The sequence below is a fragment of the Helianthus annuus genome, chromosome 3 (genome assembly GCF_002127325.2).
Source record: "Helianthus annuus cultivar XRQ/B chromosome 3, HanXRQr2.0-SUNRISE, whole genome shotgun sequence".
Classification (NCBI taxonomy): domain Eukaryota; kingdom Viridiplantae; phylum Streptophyta; class Magnoliopsida; order Asterales; family Asteraceae; genus Helianthus; species Helianthus annuus.
Genome location: NC_035435.2, coordinates 128,220,700 through 128,239,559, shown reverse-complemented (window position 1 = coordinate 128,239,559; position 18,860 = coordinate 128,220,700). Strand labels below are relative to the sequence as shown.

General features: G+C 35.3%; 2 protein-coding genes and 1 long non-coding RNA gene across 3 annotated transcripts; 1 reads left to right on the top strand and 2 right to left on the bottom strand.

Moving 5' to 3' along the window:
• Window positions 1-493: 493 nt before the first annotated feature.
• LOC110883675 (calcium-binding protein PBP1-like) lies at window positions 494-1,189 on the bottom strand. The gene has a single exon (XM_022131371.2). It carries the CDS (start codon window positions 1,011-1,013, stop codon window positions 660-662), a length of 354 nt encoding a protein of 117 aa, XP_021987063.1. The 5' UTR covers window positions 1,014-1,189; the 3' UTR covers window positions 494-659.
• A 5,688-nt stretch (window positions 1,190-6,877) lies between these two features.
• On the bottom strand, window positions 6,878-8,113 carry LOC110886827. Its single transcript, XM_022134676.2, has 2 exons — window positions 7,771-8,113; window positions 6,878-7,588 (listed from the first exon to the last, which is right to left on the bottom strand). Exons 1-2 carry the CDS (start codon window positions 8,107-8,109, stop codon window positions 7,043-7,045), a joined length of 885 nt encoding a protein of 294 aa, XP_021990368.1. The 5' UTR covers window positions 8,110-8,113; the 3' UTR covers window positions 6,878-7,042.
• An 8,141-nt stretch (window positions 8,114-16,254) lies between these two features.
• LOC110883673 lies at window positions 16,255-17,558 on the top strand. The gene is made up of 5 exons (XR_002560549.2): window positions 16,255-16,362; window positions 16,463-16,561; window positions 16,771-16,946; window positions 17,028-17,108; window positions 17,193-17,558. It is a non-coding gene; the product is annotated as an uncharacterized LOC110883673 (long non-coding RNA).
• The last annotated feature ends 1,302 nt before the right edge of the window (window positions 17,559-18,860 follow it).

Genomic DNA, 18,860 nt, shown 5'->3' with positions numbered 1-18,860 from the left:
GTGGAGGAGGTTAAATCGCTAAGTTTCTTATGAGTCAAGAATCGGTCGAAAGAGCCCGGGTGGACTTAGAGCGGCCGGGGAAATTTTAACTTTTGAACTAATTTTTTGTGTGGTTTCGGCCTAATGGTGTGTTTTTGTATCGTTTCACTGTGTAAATTTGGTGCCTAGCACCTTGCTAGTTTAATAAAATAGTTCTTCTGTTGGCCGTTCAAAAGTTATGGGCTATAATTGGTTGAGGGGTTTCCTCAATAAGTGGATACTTCACTGACTTCCCATTTTTTACGTTTGATTTAATGTACACACACGCAAAGGGATGTTAAATCAAGAAAGGCAAATGGTATGGTGGAAACTGTGTTAGCCTCCAGTCCGTATGACTTGAGTGTGTCTGCAGGTTCCAACCTTTTTTTCTGGAAACAAGTTGTAAACTTTTTATAAAATCTTTTCACGCTTATTTGCAAGGGAGACTCTTCAAAGTATACATTTTTAAATAAAATCGTTTTATAAACAATTCTCGTAATATACACTAAACTCCCTATACAACCATTGACACAGAACGTACACCGCATTAATATAGCATGAAAACAACATATTCGGCCTTTGGGCCTATTATCAACAGGTTAAAAAATCTTTATAAATAATTAACAATTTAAAATTCAATATCAAAAATCATCAAACTCCTGTTGCAGGGCTTGTTCTAACAAAAACTCAGATTGCTCCATCAAACCGGGGCTCAATCTAAACATAAGAACACAAAATTCCATTTGACTGAGTGCACCATCTCCATCTAAATCGCCTACTCTCAACATGCTCAAAAGATCAGCATCGGATTGATCATGAAGACCTAAAAATGAAGAATTCTTCTTCAAACTATCGAAAGTGATCACCCCTTTATCGCGATCCATCAGCAGCTGAAACCCTTTGTACATTTCATCAATCAAACCATCTCCTCCCAGTTTTTCAGCCATCAAAGGTAAGAAATCATGGAACTCATATTTTTTGTTGTTGGTTGCCATTGATCTAGAGAACCAGAAGTATTTTATGGAACTGTTGTATTGATTTGAACTGATGAGAAGATATAGAGATAGATGATTGTATATATAGAAAATATAGAGGGAAAGATTGAAAGGAGGTCGGTGGGTGTTTAGAGGTTCCGGGAAGAAGAAGAAAAGCCATCGGAAGACAGCAGAGTTAAACTCGCGTATTCTACTTTCGAAGAAGGTCTTGTTTTTCTATTTATAAATGTGAACGTGTCGTCACTTACGTAAGATCTGGATACAGGAAGGTTGCCATGATGGTCCCCGTCAAGTATCTTTCTATACTATTCTCAAAGTATAATACTAGACAATGTATATCACAAAATATAATACAATGCCGAGAAATATAGCAAAAGATCGAGGAAAAAAGATACGCAAATAAACGAAAAACACAATGCTAAATAAGAAGACACAATGATCGAAACAAAAATTCTAATATCTAAAAGCTAAAAATCCAGAACCGAAAACCTAAAACCTCATATCGTAGAGTTCGACGAAATGGGTCCAACGCCGCATAAATGAGTTCAATCAGCGTCCGTCCATTTGATACCTTTCCTACGACTTCCTCTTTTTAATTAAGAGACAGTGTCTTTGAACATTACCTTGATAAAATATGTCTATTTCTTGTAATAGTAATAAAAACTAGTGTTTACCTCTCCACGTGTTAGGCGTGCGGGAACACCGTATGTATACGAAATTGCTAAACAAACTAAATTCAATACATTCAACACGTCTGCGTCTTAAGCAAAATCTGTATAGTAATGTAGATAGAAAAACTAAACCACAAATTAACATACCACAAAAACGATGAAAATAGTGTTGCGTTTAAAATAAACTTATAATATTACTTAAATTTCACATGGTTTTATATAGAAAATCAAATTAAATAATTAGTTTACACGAAATCTAAACCCAGTTGATGTTATTGAAATTAAAATTTAAGAATTAAAAAACTAACCCACATGAAAAACCAAAAGTATTGTCTCTACTACCACTACTAGAAAACAGCCAGATTTACGACAAGCATATTTGTAACAAATCTGTGGAAAATTGGCCTTAGCTACAAATTTGCGACAAAACTGGTCCGTGTGAAAAATCCTTGTCGGAAAGTATGATTGCGACAAAACTACCACAAAATTTGCTACAACTTTCCGACAAATAACAACCATCGCAAAACTTTCCACAAAATTCTGACAATTTTTTTAAAGCCTTTTCTACCATTTTTCGACAAATTTGTCACAAATCCCACTTTTTACATACTTTATTAATATTTTATTTTAGTCATTTTTAATATTAATAATTTAAGAAAACAATTAATTAAAAAACCATTTTCGACAAATTTCCTACAAACTCTAAACACTATTTTAGACAAATTTCCTACAAATTTTAGTTTTTTTTTTTGCTACACGGTACCTACAAATATCCTACAGAAATAAAGTTACCAGATTCCGACAAATTTGCGACAATTTTTTTTAATAAGATAAGTTACCAGATTCCGACAAATTTCCTACAAACTCTAAAAACTATTTTAGACAATTTTCCTACAAATTTTAGTTTTTTTTTTGCGACATGGTACCTACAAATTTCCTACAGAAATAAAGTTACCAGATTCCGACAAAATTTGCGACAATTTTTTTAATAAAATCAGATTTTTTTTGCGACAATTTTGTGGGAAAACTGTAGGAAATTGGCTCAATTTGCTACAAATTTCCTACAAACTCATGTTGCGTGGCGATTTTGTCTGAAAATTGCGGAAAAGTTGTTTTAGGTTTTTTTTTTGTTTCTCGTTTTTGTCGCAAAAACTGTAGGAAAGTTGTAGTAAAAATTTAGTTGTAGAAAATTTGTGGGAAACTTTTGTAGTAAAAAATGAAGATTTCTAGTAGTGTACCCCCTCCCCCCCCAATTATCAACACAATCTTCTCTCTCTCTATTCATCTTTTTTCTAATTATCATCACCGCACAACAACCGCCAGGTCTGGCCACTGGTAAGGACAATGGTTGCCAATTCCCACACCCATGTTTCACCCTGATCTCCATGGGCTATGGAAAATGATAGAACCAAGTGCTGACTTGCAACTTGATGTCAAGTAAGACAAAGCCACAATTGCATGTTTGTTTCAAGGATTGTCAGAGGATCTAGTATTACAAGTTGCGAGTTATAAAAGTGAAAAAAAACTAAAAAAAATTGGGATGCTTTGAAGATTAGATATGCGTCGAGTGTAGAAAGCACATCTACAAGCTCTCAAATCTGAGTTAATTTGAGATGCTACAAATGAATAAGGGAGACATGATCGATTCATTCACAACTAACACGAATAGCATTGTCACTAAGACAAGTAGTCTACGATATGATCAACATTTGATCAACCAACCCTAGTGCGGAAACTCTTAAACTCCGTGCCTAATAGGTTCATTCAGATCGTTGCATCTATTGAACAATACTCATATTTAGATGTCATGACTCTAGACAAAGCAATTGGAAGACTCAAGACCTTTGAAGAAAGGATCAAATCCAAGAAAGGAGGCCTATGAGCCAATCAAGAGGGATTGCGGTTAACACATCATGACTATTCTAATCATGAATGACATTTTGGAAATCGTGGACGAGGTAAGTATCACGCTTCACGATGCCGAGGTATATCCAGACAAGAAGGAAGAGAAGAAGACATGTCACGCCATAACTTCAAAAGGAATAATGATGATTTTGATAATAGGAAGAGATACTCAAGAAACCAAGACAAATTCGTGTTTGACATAAATAAGGTAAGGTGCTATAATTGCAATGATTATGGACACCATGCCTCAGACTATCCTCAACCAAGCCGCAGAGAAGAAGAAACAAACTTGGTGCAAGAAGATGAAGTGCCGATTCTCTTAATGTTGGATATTGATCAAAGGGGCTGATGTTTATCTTTTCAATTATCAATTCTTTGTAGGGTCTTCTGTTTAGTTTGTTGCTAATTACTAGCTTTTCTTTAGTAGCCATCGGCTATATATGTATCTTCTTTTTCTTGGTTAACCATCAATAAAACCACAATCAACTCTCGATCACTGAATTTTACATGGTATCAGAGCAGGACTATCAAAATTAAAATCATAAACTACAAATCCATGGCAGGAGACGAGGGAGAGGGTTCGCCCATGGTGCTGCATGAAATCATAATCTCCTTCACATCCTATAAGTATAAGGGTTCGTTATGAAATTAGTATAAAGATAGTTTATCTTAGAATTAGATAAGTTACGAGAGTGCGGGGACTAAAGATGACAAGTTGGAAGGTTGTAACCAACAACTTGAGGATACGACATATCCCTATGATCGCACCTCTTGATCTGCGACATCAGGAAACAAGAACACAGGGAAGCGACTTGGACAAGAAGACACACCTCTTCAAATCGATTGAGAACCACAAGATCATCAGACGCGAAGAGGAGACACGTCCTTTCACTCGCATCTATTCAATTAGTATAAATAGGCTTGTAGTTTTCAATTGTATTATATCCCTGTACACATTCAGAATCACATGTAAAGATATTCGGTTTTATATTCAAGTTCGATTCATGTCTAGAGATCAAAGATCCATTCTGGGCAAAAATTGGTATCAGAGCGTCAGGCTCTAGGCACGAGAATCGCAAGGCATCGAATCGCAGAGTTATTCACGATCAGGTTTCATCATTCTATTTTCAATTCGCAAGTTTTTAGTTTTTTCGGCTCAAGGTTGTCGAACCAGGGTTCTGTTCGAAATCTAGGGTTTTGATTTCGGGGTTATAGTGCGAATTAGATTGTCAGGAATTCAATTAATACGCGTTGTGGTTATTCGCGGGTTAAAGATTTGAGAGTTTGTTGAATTCAAGGGAATTGAATTTTACTAGTACAGTGGTTCGTATTGGTGGTTAGGAAATTTTAGAAACAAGAAAGTAAGGGTTGTGAGAATTCTAAGTTAGCAATCAGAATAGGGTTCGTGAGTGAATAAAACCGAGTACAGGAGCACAAAACAGGGTTGTTTTCTTGTTTCGTTGGAGTGCTAGGAAGAATCAGAATTTAATCCGGTGGTTATTCAAAGTTTAAAAAACATCGAGCGAGTCGATCTGGAAGAAGAAGCCGGTGAAGAAGGAATCGTTCGAGTAATTCGAAGTGTGTTGTTAAGATCAAGTGATTCGAAGAAAAGCAATGATCGCTATTTAAAGGAAACGTGTGATTCTGTCCGAGATGAACCGAAACAGCCTAGGTTCAAATCCAATTCGTTCTTCAACTCGTGATCAATCAGAAACCAAATCGATTCAGAAGAAAATTGATTTAGTTAATTCGATCCAGTCAACATCGAATCAGTATTGAAGGAAAAGGAAAATCGATTCAGTATAACATCGATTCAAAAACCAGAGCCACGAAGAAAGAACGCATCAAAGAATCCCAACAAAAAAAAATCGATTCAGGTTAAATCGATTTAGAGCAAGAAGAAATCAAATCAATTCAGTCTCAGTTCAAGATACTCAGAAAATCGATTTCAGAAACAAAAGTCGAGAGAAGCAATAGAAGGGCTGTGAAGAAACAAAGTGCTATGGAAAGAAAGTGATGCAATGAATGTCGGAAACAAGAAGATAATTTGCAGTGAGTGCAGAAAAGGTGCAGTGAATGCAGAATTTGATATAGTAATATGCAATAAAATAATCCAGTGAGTGGATCAGGTAAAAGTGGAGAATCTGTGAGAGAAGCAATCAATGATGAAAAACCCGTTGTGAGAAACAACCGTGAAGAGGATATTTAATCTGTGATAGATCAGGAAGAAGACACGCGTATCCTGTGACTGGGTCAGAAGAAGAAAGTGTTGTGTGATACAACCGCAAGACAAATCTGAGTGACTCAGTTTATCAAAATCTATGCGAGATGGATTCCGATCATGTGATATGATGGTGGGCAAGTTAATCTAAGATCGGTGGAGTTCGTGTTGAGACAACTACATAAGAAAAGGTTCGTACGGTCAAGACAAGTGTGAAGCAAGTTTGTGTGAAGCGAGTTCGAGTGAAACATGGTTCGTGAGGAGCAAGGTTGGTGAATAAGAAGATCCGTGTGAAACGTTGGATACCGAGGAGTTTCAAGAAGATGGAATTGATCAAGTTCAAGATCTACAACTCAAGGATGTTCGAGATTAGGGGGGTGAATGAAATCATAATCTCCTTCACATCCTATAAGTATAAGGGTTCGTTATGAAATTAGTATAAAGATAGTTTATGTTAGAATTAGATAAGTTACGAGAGTGCGGGGACTAAAGATGACAAGTTGGAAGGTTGTAACCAACAACTTGAGGATACGACATATCCCTATGATCGCACCTCTTGATCTGCGACATCAGGAAACAAGAACACAGGGACGCGACTTGGACAAGAAGACACACCTCTTCAAATCGATTGAGAACCACAAGATCATCAGACGCGAAGAGGAGACACGTCCTTTCACTTGCATCTATTCAATTAGTATAAATAGGCTTGTAGTTTTCAATTGTATTATATCCCTGTACACATTCAGAATCACATGTAAAGATATTCGATTTTATATTCAAGTTCGATTCATGTCTAGAGATCAAAGATCCATTTTGGGGCCAACACTGCAGTCGAACCTATTGATGTAAACTTGCCTTGCTACCTGTATCCTTCGGATTATCCGAAACAGATGCAAGTCAACGAAAGCTTGTCAGACAAAAACTTCAACGACTGGATAGGAAGATAGATCGATGGCTTAGATGCGATTTCGTAATGATTCTCTTTTGTCGATGGTTCTGATTAGCTTTCATATTAGTTTATATACTCTTTTACTCTTTAGTATATTCTATCAAGTTGCATAAGTTGATGATTTATAATAATATATCTGTACATTAATTATGTACTAAAATTGTAATGAAATTTAATACATGAAAGTTGACTTTGAGTAAGGAAAGGGATACACTAACATCGATCTAAGAAACACAAAAGATAGGGTTTGAAATATTAACGAGATGTTTAAACTTTATCATCTCTAATTCCTTCCATTTTGTGCTACAGCCCCAACTACAGAATTACTACTCTTGTTTGTTCCATACCCAATCATGGGTTGTTTATTAATATCCAGAAAATGCAAGATCATCACTGTAGCTACCGCGCCAACAAACATAGGAACCGGGCCGAAAATCCACAGAAGCAAAGTGGTAGCGAAATAGAGGGCGCGCAATCCAACAGCCCAGAAATTGCTTCCTCGGATCACTGCCTTTTGGATGCACTCAACAGGAACATCACCGGCGGGCATGCTTATAAGGAAACCAGCATGCACAAAGTGTCTTGTTGTTTGTACAAAACAAGCAAAGGCCAGTAGAAAGCAAGATAGAATCATTATGTATTTAATGGCGCTGGTGGATTTACTTGTGTCCCCTAAGATAAATCTGTCTGTAAGATAGTTATCAGATGAGTTACCTAGTACAGCACCAATAAGAGAACATAGGACTAAAGAGATTGAGCTTAAGGAAGTTGAGGCTGCTAATTGACCATTAAGAACACCTAGAGCAAACCCTCTATCTTTGGGTTCAATCTGCATCAATTCAAGAAAACAGAATAATCGTTAAAATCTACAAACAAGATCGAAAAGTTTTTGTCAGAAATGATTTTGAGAATTTCCGACGAAACCATAGTTGTCGGAAAACTGTCTCTAAAGGCAGTTTTCGATGAATATTACTAGTAAAGAAGAAGATAAGTGGTTGAATTAAGTTATACCAGAAGTGTTTTTCTGACCCAACCATTCTTGTTATTATTCTCGAATCCGATAGCTGTGAGTTGGGGATGTTTGAGGTATCTGAAGAGAAGAAAGAGATGATAAGTGCACATGATCCAGAGACCTAATGGAACCAAGAATAAATCCAGGTGTTCTTCCTTCCATGTCCACCCCATCTTTCTTTTACTTTTGGTTATCTGCAACTGTGTTTTAAGTTCTTTCTTGGTTATGATGTACTTATAACAAGGTGGGGTTGACTTTGTGAAGTAGCTTTGCAAGTAAATTACTTCAATTGGTGGCTGATGCATTAATTCACATGGAATAGTATTCACAACTTGCATATGTTAATTCTTCCTCCAGGCTACATTGATGAACGTATTAAGTTAACCAATTTAATTCTCTTTCTATACACGCATATATACATGTATATATGCACATATTGTTTAATAAACTAAAAGGTAGGAAAAGGAGAAGTGTTGCTTGGTGGTTGAGGAGATTTAAGTGTTTCTAGGTATTCTGCTAATTCAGGGAGCGGACTTTGGATTTTGGAGATTTTAAGTGTTTTTAGGTAGTCCGCTAATTCAAAGAGCAGACTTGTTAAAATCCGCTGATTGGGGGAGCGACTTGTTGAACTCCTCTTTGTAGGAAGACTTTTTAAGTTCGCTTTGTGGAGGTGTGGACATTCAGTTGATTTTTTTTTAAACGGCTACTGACTCCAACAGTCAAGAGGTCTTCGCACCCACATGTATCCGAGTGATACATCCATGGGTCCTTAGTCACCCTCGGGCGTGGCATCCGAAAGTGACCAGGCACTCCCCGAGAAAATTTCCAGCCGACAGCCACATGACTACCGTTGCGGCCTCCGCACTCTGGACCCAGACCGCATGCTGGCACCAGAGCCGGAGTAACCGCACTGTAATAGAAAACTCGGGAGTTGCTCAGGATTCGAACGACCTTTCAGTCCCAAGCCCAAACTATCACTGCCATGACCACTGGGCTGAGGCCAGGGTCGGACATTCAGTTGATTGATTGTATTTTATTTCTTATGCAACAATTCATTTAAGATATAATTTGTTTTTATTAATTAATTTGTAATATTTATTTTTTAAATATATTTATTTTTGACATTTTAATACAAATATCATTGAAAATGGAGTTCTAATTAAAAAAAAATATTCTTTTAAAATTTACGAGACAAAAATACTTTATTTCAAAAAAACCCCGTTTTTTTAAGTTGTATGCGCAGTGTTGAAAAAAAGCAAAATTGTGCTTGTAGACTTTTCTATGAAGTTTAAATATTACAAGTTATTAGAGAAAAAATAAAGTATATTAATGAATTATTGAATACCAAAACAAATATACAATAATCAATGTTGAATATAAACTCTGATCCTTCAACAAGCGGACTACATGTCCGCTACCCCAACTTGCGGACTATTTGTAACACTTAAAATCTCCAAAACCACCTAAAAACACTTTTCTTTTTCGTAAAACTATTTACAATTGCAGAAGTCATTAGGCGCTCCTAAGTCGCTTGACTAGTTGCACGTAATCGGCCTAGACGGAAAATACTTGCACCTAATAAATCATAAAAAAATCGAGAATTTCTATATATGTCAAATATATTAATTTACTAATATTTATAACAAAATACGGGCATATCGATATAGGGTGGGGTTCGGCTACAAAGTCCATCTTTCTTACAAAGTGCACAAAGTCATAAAATACCACACTTTCAGCCATAAAACACACTTAAAGCCCACAAATAACAGAGTGAAGATCACTAAAACACAATATTCAAACCTTAACAGTCCATAAAAACTTCAAACACACCATCGTATAATTATGAATATAAAACACAGCATGATAATCAACATAAAACACAGTAATGTTAGTCATTCGATAATCAAAGCCTTATCGTCCCCAAAACACAACACAAAACCCACAAATATGATGTTTTAGTAGTCTACACTTTGTTATTTGTGGGTTTTAAATGTGTTTTATAATTGACGTTATGGTGTTCTATATATTTTGTAGAAACAATGGACTTTGTAGCCAACTCTCACCCTATCGATATAAATAAAAGAATACAGTTTCAAATACTAAAGTAATTCAAAAATTAATATTCATTCATTAATATAATATACATAGAAATTATGTTTTATTTTAATTGTTTTATGTTATACTTGTCCCGGGTTAAACGACTAAATACGATTCTAGCTGAGGTTGACCGTCTTTAATCGATTTCAGGTAACTAAGCGAAGGTGAAAAAAATTGCATCATCACGGTACCCTGTAGTGAATACTTGACCTCTACACTCAAAAAAAAATAAATATATATGTTGGGATAGGATTTTGATTGCGGCTCATTTGTCAGCTTGAAACTTTGAATGCTTTATAACATAGAGTATGAACTACAGAAAAGTTTAATATTTTCAATGTATACGGGCAACAACCTGGAGTTTTAGCTATTAAAATATATCAGTTGATAGATGTTATAATGGGTTTATACAACTATGCAAGTAACTATACTTTGACAAATTTAAAGTACGTCAAAATTCATATAACATCCAAGACCATGATGTGATAGGAAATGATGGTTCAGGAACCTTCATCTATTCTAAGTATCTAATTATAATATATATATATAAACAGCTTGGCTGAAGAGGGAAAACAAAAAATACATGAAAATACTTTTTTTCAGCACAAAATAGGTAACGTTTAATTAACAGAGATAATCACATTAACGGTTAATTGCTGTATGAATGTTTAAAGACTTCTTCATTCAGAAATGAGAAAACAGTGAAGATCAGGGCCGGCCCAAGGGTAAGCCAAATGAGGCTTGGGCCTAGGGCCACCAAAACTATAGGGCCTCCACAATTTGATGAAACTATAGTCCATTTATAAAAGATTTAGGGTGTGGGTTATCAATAGATTGGTGGTTGGTAGTGTAGTGGTTTTGTGTATGTATGGATGTTGGTGAGACCCGGGTTCAAATCCTTGGTTTAGCATTTTTTTTCCTTGTTTTTAAATTTTAACACAATCTTTCAAATAATTACACTTGGGCCCTTCATGTTTAACTTTCAATTACATACATTTTTATGGGGAAAAAGGCCACAAGATTTTACTTCGCCTTAGGCCACCAAAATGGTTGAGCCGGCCCTGGTGAAGATCATATCTGTAATACGTAAAACATACGTACCAGGAGGATCGTTAACATGTAATTAAATTTTTTAATCAATCAAATAATTAGAAGAAATAAACTTTAGGGTAAAAGATCCTGTAAAAAGTGCTCAAAGTGTGAGAAGTGTATTATAACACTATATATAATACTATATAACACCATATAAACACCGTATAACAATATGTAACACCATATAATACCATATAACACTATGTAACAGTATATATCATTATATAACAAATATAACACTATAGTTTGTCTGATAGCATGTCTATGATAGATGTATAGTGTTATATAATGTTATATAGTGTTACATAGTGTTATATGGTATTATATGGTGTTACATATTGTTATACGGTGTTTATATGGTGTTATATAGTATTATATATAGTATTATAATTAATACCCTTCTCACACTTTAGGCCCTTTTTACACTATCCTTACCCTAAACTTTAGACTTATTATTAATTATTATCATTTCTGAAGTCTAATTTATGTTCTTAACAAGAAGACGATGACATGTGTTTACTCTTTCACGAAATATTAACTAGATGTTCTAATGCACCGAATTTGACATGATACATTGCAAACTCATGTACAAAGGCAATATTACAGTTTTGTATGAAGAATGTTACATCAAGAAACGACCTCGGAGTATAATGGCAAAAGAACATGTGGCGAAACGAAGGTTACAATCGTTTCCTAGGCATAACCTTACTACCTTGTTTTGCACAAGTGACCCTTGAAAAACGTCCAAGGACCGAAATACCTCCTTTTCAATTCTCAAAATTCATGTTCTAGCATTCCGGAAAAGATGACTACAAACTATATGTAAAGTGATTATCAATTTGTGTAATATTCTTTCTCATTTCAATATTACACAAATGAATACACATTATTTATATATACAAACATAGTGGCGGACCTAGCCCATTAATTTAGATGTATCCTGGGAAAAATTTTTTAGCGTGCAATCGTACAATAATAAAATAAAAACGATAATAAATAAATTAAGTAAAACAAATACCTAATAGATTTTTTCTTCTCTTTTTTTTTCAAAGCTTAAAATCGTTCCATAATATCGTCGTCTTTTACTTTATCTAAAGTTTCTTTTTCCACTACACAAACTATAGCATTGTTAACAAAACGCAGGGATGATGATCAATGATTTCAACATCAACAAAACGCAGGTTCAGCAGGGATGATGATCGGGTATTCTGTTCAGATCGTTGGCTTCTGTTCTGTATAATCTACCTTTGGTTTTCATTGCCACCCCGTAATCACAAATCAAAATGGGCCTCTTTCAATTATAACATTGTTATGGGTCTTGGGCTAACTTTATCAACTAGTTTTATTCCCGTCCGATGGAAGGCATATTAAGGGCATTACATATATATGTATATATTGAACTGTAAACAAAAACATTACCTATTTAAATAAGAGCCGTACAAAGCAACAAATCATTTGCACTTTGCATGCAGGTAAAGCGAGATTATGAAAAAGGGTTGAATGATCCCTAGGACTTGGTTCCTATTGGTGCTCTTTTATTATGTGGGATGCTTGTGGGTTATGTATATAATACAAAGCAAGCTAAGCAAGGTGGGTAGGGTCCACATGCATGGGCCCAAATTGTTTCAAGGTTACCTTCTCTATTCTTCTGAGCGTGTGTGGTCTAAGTCTAATGGTTTGCTTAATTTTAACCATTAACGAAATGGTTTAGGCAGGTGCATTGTTTCGTTTGCCACAGAACTCAGGTCATTGAAGAGTAGGGTTTTGTATGACTTGCTCAAAAGAGTTGAATATGTTTGCGTGCGATCATCTTGAAATCCAGGTTAATTAGCCTTATTTTAGTTAAATATGTAATGATGATGTATAATTAAACAACTATCTTCATTTGGTAGTGTTGTGTCGTTGACATATAGCATAATCCTTATTTGAACCATTGAACATTTAAAATAATTTGATATCGACTCATGAAACAAACACCTATTTGTTAATAACAAACCTTAGGCCAAGAATCTGAATACTTCGATTAAGAGACTTAACCATGATCCCTGCACACAAGTGAAAAGCATCTTCTGAAAATTGGTTCTTTTTAGTCAGTGACTCACTATGACTTCATTTACCACATAAGCATCATCCGTCACCACGTACAACACCATGGTAATTTGAAAACCGTACAAACGTGTAAAGCAAACATGATCAACAATTAGGAACATAATGGAAAGATCCTCAATGTTGTTTTCTTGGAATATTCAAAATATCCCATCTTTTCTTCACCAAACTAATCTTTCGGATATGAGATTAAATGAATAATGCATTAGGTCTCAATAAAAGAACAATAACTGCAACCACAAATCAGTAATCTCGAATTTTCTTCTTTGACGCAAAGGTGCATCCTGCCACAAAAGAGTGTGTGAAAAGTTTAATCATCGGTTCTACAGTTCACTTAATGAAAAATCATTAAATATCCATGCGTAGGATCAAGATGATTACTTATCTCAATTAGCAAACATGACATTTGAAGCAATAAACATAACCTGCAAACAAACAATATCCTGCATTTAGTAGATACAAGCTAAATAGAGACCATGATGCTTAGGAAATCATTACGATTCATTATCATAGAAGACAAGGTCTGACAATAAATTATCTTTAATAATATTGGAATGAACCAACATAAATGAAACCTTTAGAAACACATCATCTCAAAATCCATATAATCTATGCTCTAAACTTTGAAGAAATCTTATTTCCTGAAACAATTAATATTTTGAGAAATAAAATATATTCAAATATCGGATCATATTATCTTCAACATCCTACCTTCATGTGAAAACAAAGAAATAAATGATGATCACGATCATGAACTATTTTTACACTTATAATGTAAATTCTACATCCCAAAGAAGATTATGAATTTGTTATCAATATCACACTAAGTAGAAAAACATATTCAAAATTTTGCTAATGCGATGTGACATACCGATGGGTTGCTTCGAATACACGTGTTTTCCACTTGTCCTATATCATACCAATAGTCGACATCAGCAGGATTGATTGTATGTACATGAACGATGACTAAATTAAATCATACATACCTCCGGGTCGACAAAAGTTTAGTGCTTTGCATCATCCAATTTGTGTAACTTAACATCACGCCATCTTGAATGTTCAAAGTCACAACACTGCAAATGTAACATTAAAATAAAGTTCTTCTTTTAGTAAGATAATAACAACATTATACCTTCCTGTTACAAGCTTTCAACAACTTTAATTAAAGAGACAATGGGAATAAATATCTTTGTCTAAAAGGAACATACCACTATGTTGATTCGAGTTGTTGACTCGGTGAGTGTACGCGACCCATTTGACTAGACTCAACTTGGTTTTCTTGGCCGTTTGGTTCAACACCTCCTCCGAACTGGATAAGGTAATCCCAAACCATGAAACTCCTAGCTGAAACATTAGCCACAAGCCGACCTCGACATAAATTTGGAAGCTCCGACATAAAAGCACACCCACAAATTTTGATAACGATTCAAAACTTCCGATATCATCTATCTGAATTATTAAACCAAAAAACATGCTTACAAAATTTATTTATTCAAAAAGATTTCAGATAAATTTCCGTGCAATAAATTGTAATTATGAAATTATAACTTATTCGACTTACCAGAAAAGAGTTGGTCACCGGCGACTCAAATTATCTTACCATTGAGAAACTGCTAGAATTCATTTTCCAGCGAAGAAACCGATGCAAATGCCTCTTTGGTGGATTCTCCAAATGAATCGATGCCAGGATTACTGAATTCCTTGTCAGAGAGGTCTAACATATAGTCAAGGGAAAATTCATCAGGGAAACATTAAGGACGTTATTGATTTCGAAACGCACCAGAAATCACTAAAATAAGCCTTGTTGATTTGACTTCATGCTAATCATTTCGGATAGAAAAAGATGATTTCATGGTGAAATAGTATGAGATCTGTACGTAGCAATCTCATATGTAAATAATTAGGTCACTATGAGGCTAAAATAATAGTGAAATTCCAAGGCAATATGAACTATAAAAAGGGGGAAAATAATAAGCCTCTGGCGTTTATGGATCAACCATGTAGATGTGAGAGATCATAGTCGGCGGCATCATCGATCTGGGTGGTTTTGGAGATGACGGAGACAGGCGGAGATTTTGTGCCTCCATTGAGATTTGAGTTATGAGAGAAGCCAATCTTCATCTTTTCATGAGTGACGAACATCAACATGTCGTCTATGGATCAACTGACTGATTTTTGTGATGTGCAAGCGATAATGAGAGATATAGAGAGGAATGAGTAACTGTGCGATTATGAGGGGGAGTTGATACTGTAAGATCATGGCTAACTGCAGGATGAGAGGAAAGGGAAAGGGAGTGAAACTTTCACCAACTGTTGCTTCTAGAAGGGAAAAATGATTTTAAAGGGCCAAGATTAAAAGTTTGAGACTTTGAATGGTCATGATTAGTCCAAAAACTAGTTAAGATTAAGGGGAACATAAGAATATATAATTATATTTAGGGTCTACTTTCAGTTCTATTATTGTTAATTTTGGCTTATTTTTTCATTCGGACTTGATTAATTTTCGGGTTGTAAAATGTTTGTGCTGATTAAAAAATGGGATTTTAGTAATTTCAAGTATCCTATTTATTGGTTAGGGGAGGCTCGTATATTTTTTTAAGATATCCTTTGTATAAAACCGAAAAAAAAACACTACGGGCTTGAGCCGTAGCTCTAGCCCGTGCTATGGTTCTTAACACTAACTATAGTTCTGCTCCTGCACACACATACTAAGCACCTCACTAACTAACTCTAAAACTAACATACCATACTATAACAAACTCTATATATGTGCATATATACAAATACACTCTAATATGCCCCCACAAACTGAACGTGCATCCACGTGAAGCTTGGACCACAGATTGTCAAAATGAGCACCAGACAATCCTTTGGTCAAAAGATCTACAATCTGAAGCGTAGTGGAAACATATCAAACACACAAAATACCCGCCAAAACCATGTCACGAATAAAATGCAAGTCAATCTCCAACTGTTTCGTACGCTGATGAAACACTGGGTTGAGTGCAAGATATGTAGCACCAATGTTGTCACACCAAAGAGATGGAGAACAAGTCATCGTGATATGTAACTCATGTAATATAGATGTAATCCATCGTAACTCACCAGCTGTATGAGCAAGGGCTTGGTACTCACCCTATGTAAGTATATGGTTCAAATTACCACCCTTAGCTAAAGGTCTTCTTATTTTGTTTTAGGGGGACATCATCAGTGGTGCTTGCAGGGCTTATTTCTGCACTAAAATTAGTTGGCGAATCTTTGGCAGAACACAATTTTTATTCATTGGAGCTGGAGAGGTTGGATATTTCTACTTATTTTTATTACTTCATTTTAATTGCTTTATTTTATTTTCCTTTTGTCTCTCAGTTTTAGCTCTTGCTTTTTCTTGGCTGGCAGAGGCATTGCTGAACTCACAGCTCTTGGAAGGCCCACTTTTTGGTAAATCTGATCACAGGTGCTATTATGGTCCTATGGCGTTTACTTGCTGGTATAGTGGTATGATAAAAAAGAAAGCGGGTTTCGACTTTTTCAATGGCATCGAGAAATACCGTGCTGCATTTCTCGAAGCCGAACATCAAACGTTCGTTGTACCAAACCATTGGGACGCCGATGTTCTTTAATACGTAGCTAACAGTATCGATTTCTCACTACATGCTAAAAAAAATAAAGTTAATTCAATTCATGCGTTTTGATATAATTTGCAGGCCAGGGAATGATTACTCTGATCGAAGGAGATTCGCGACAAAGCCATAACATTAAGTGTGGGGAACTCTTCTATGTATCTGTGTGAATCACCGCGTATCTAATCAACATCGACAACAACGGACGCCTTGTTTTGGCGAAGATTCTACATTCGGTCTCCGTCCCCGGTGAATTGCAGGTGAAATACTAATAACCAATTCGAATACAATCCAATTCGATAGTTTTTAAGCTAAGTTTCTAATTAAATCTCCGGTTTCAGCTCTTTAGCATAGGAGGTGGTAACGCAGAGTCATCATTCTACAACACGTTCAGTATCGAAGTTCTTGAAGTTGCATTTGGTGTAAGCTTCAACAATTTTTAGTAAATAGATTGATGTAGTAATTAATTTAATTTCGAGTGTTATAACGACTTCGAATTGTTGTAGGTTGATCGCGAATCGGCCCATAAAATGGTTGGGCAGCATTCTGCTGAGGAGCAAATTAGATCGTTGTCCGGAGAAGATAAAAGTAGCCGTTGGCCTTTTGGCGACCGAAAAGGAAAGGGAAGGGGCACACATATCTACAAGAACGAACCATCTGTGTGGAATATACCTCATTGTTGGGCGACTGGTTACTTTTAGATATGAAAATTATTGGTTTTTGCACTTCTTTTAGAAATAGAACAATAAGGTAATCTATGTTACGGGTATTGTAAATGGTAAGAGTTACTGATATGTTTATTATCGACTCCGCGGCAACGCGCGGGTTTCCCACTAGTATTTATAAAAAGACAAAATAGTGTAATTTTACTATACTACCCTTTTGGATTAAAATATTAAAGACATAATAAGACAAAATCTATTTAATATTAATTTTAGTTACTTTAAATCTCATCCATCCATCTCCTTGATCCAAAGGTAGAAAGTGGTTCTCTCAGTTCTTACAACTGGATGTGGTTTTCATTTTAGCGGTCCCCTACATATATATATATATATATATATATATATATATATATATATATATATATATATATATATATATATATATATATATAGGGGGCTGCTAGAATGAGAACCACCCCGAGTTGTAAGAACCGTGAGAACCACATCATCCGGGTCGCCGTTTACCATGATTTTTTTTACAACTAGATGTGTATATTATAAACACATCCGTAAAAAAAAAATTTAAACGCCGTGGCCGAGGGGGTAGTTTTTTACACCACAAGTTTGGTGTTTTTATTTTTTTTTGTTTTCTTTTTTTTTTACACCAAACTTGTGGTGTAAAAAACTACCCTCTCGGCCGCGGCGTTTAAATTTTTTTTTACGGATGTGTTTATAATGCACAAATCTAGTTGTAAAAAAAAATCATGGTAAACGGCGACCCATCTAGTTGTAAAAAAAAATCATGGTAAACGGCGACCCGGATGGTGTGGTTCTCGCGGTTCTTACAACTCGGGGTGGTTCTCATTCTAGCGGCCCCCTATATATATATATATATATATATATATATATATATATATATATATATATATAGGGGGCCGCTAGAATGAGAACCACCCCGAGTTGTAAGAACCGCGAGAACCACACCGTACGGGTCGAGGTGGACCAATTTTTTTTTTCAAAAACGTAGATGCATGTATTATAAACACATTCGTAAAAGAAAAATAAAAAAAAATTCCGTGCGTGTAGTTTTTTACACCACAAGTTTGTAGTTTACGAGTTCCGTAAATTTACGGAACTACGGAACTCGTAAACCACAAACTTGTGGTGTAAAAAACTACACGTACGACATTTTTTTTAAAATTTTTTTTACGAATGTGTTTATAATACATGCATCTACGTTTTTGAAAAAAAAAAATTGGTCCACCTCGCCCCGGATCAAGTAGTTCTCGCGGTTCTTACAACTCGAGGTGGTTCTCATTCTAGCGGCCCCCTATATATATATATATATATATATATATATATAGGGGAAGGTTCATTTGAGAAGAAATTTAATGTGAGAAGAAAAAGAAGAAAGGGCATATTAGTAAAATACTATTTTATTTATAACTCATATTATTAATTTTTAACTCTTTAATTAATTAGTCAACTAATCATTAATTATCCTACATATAA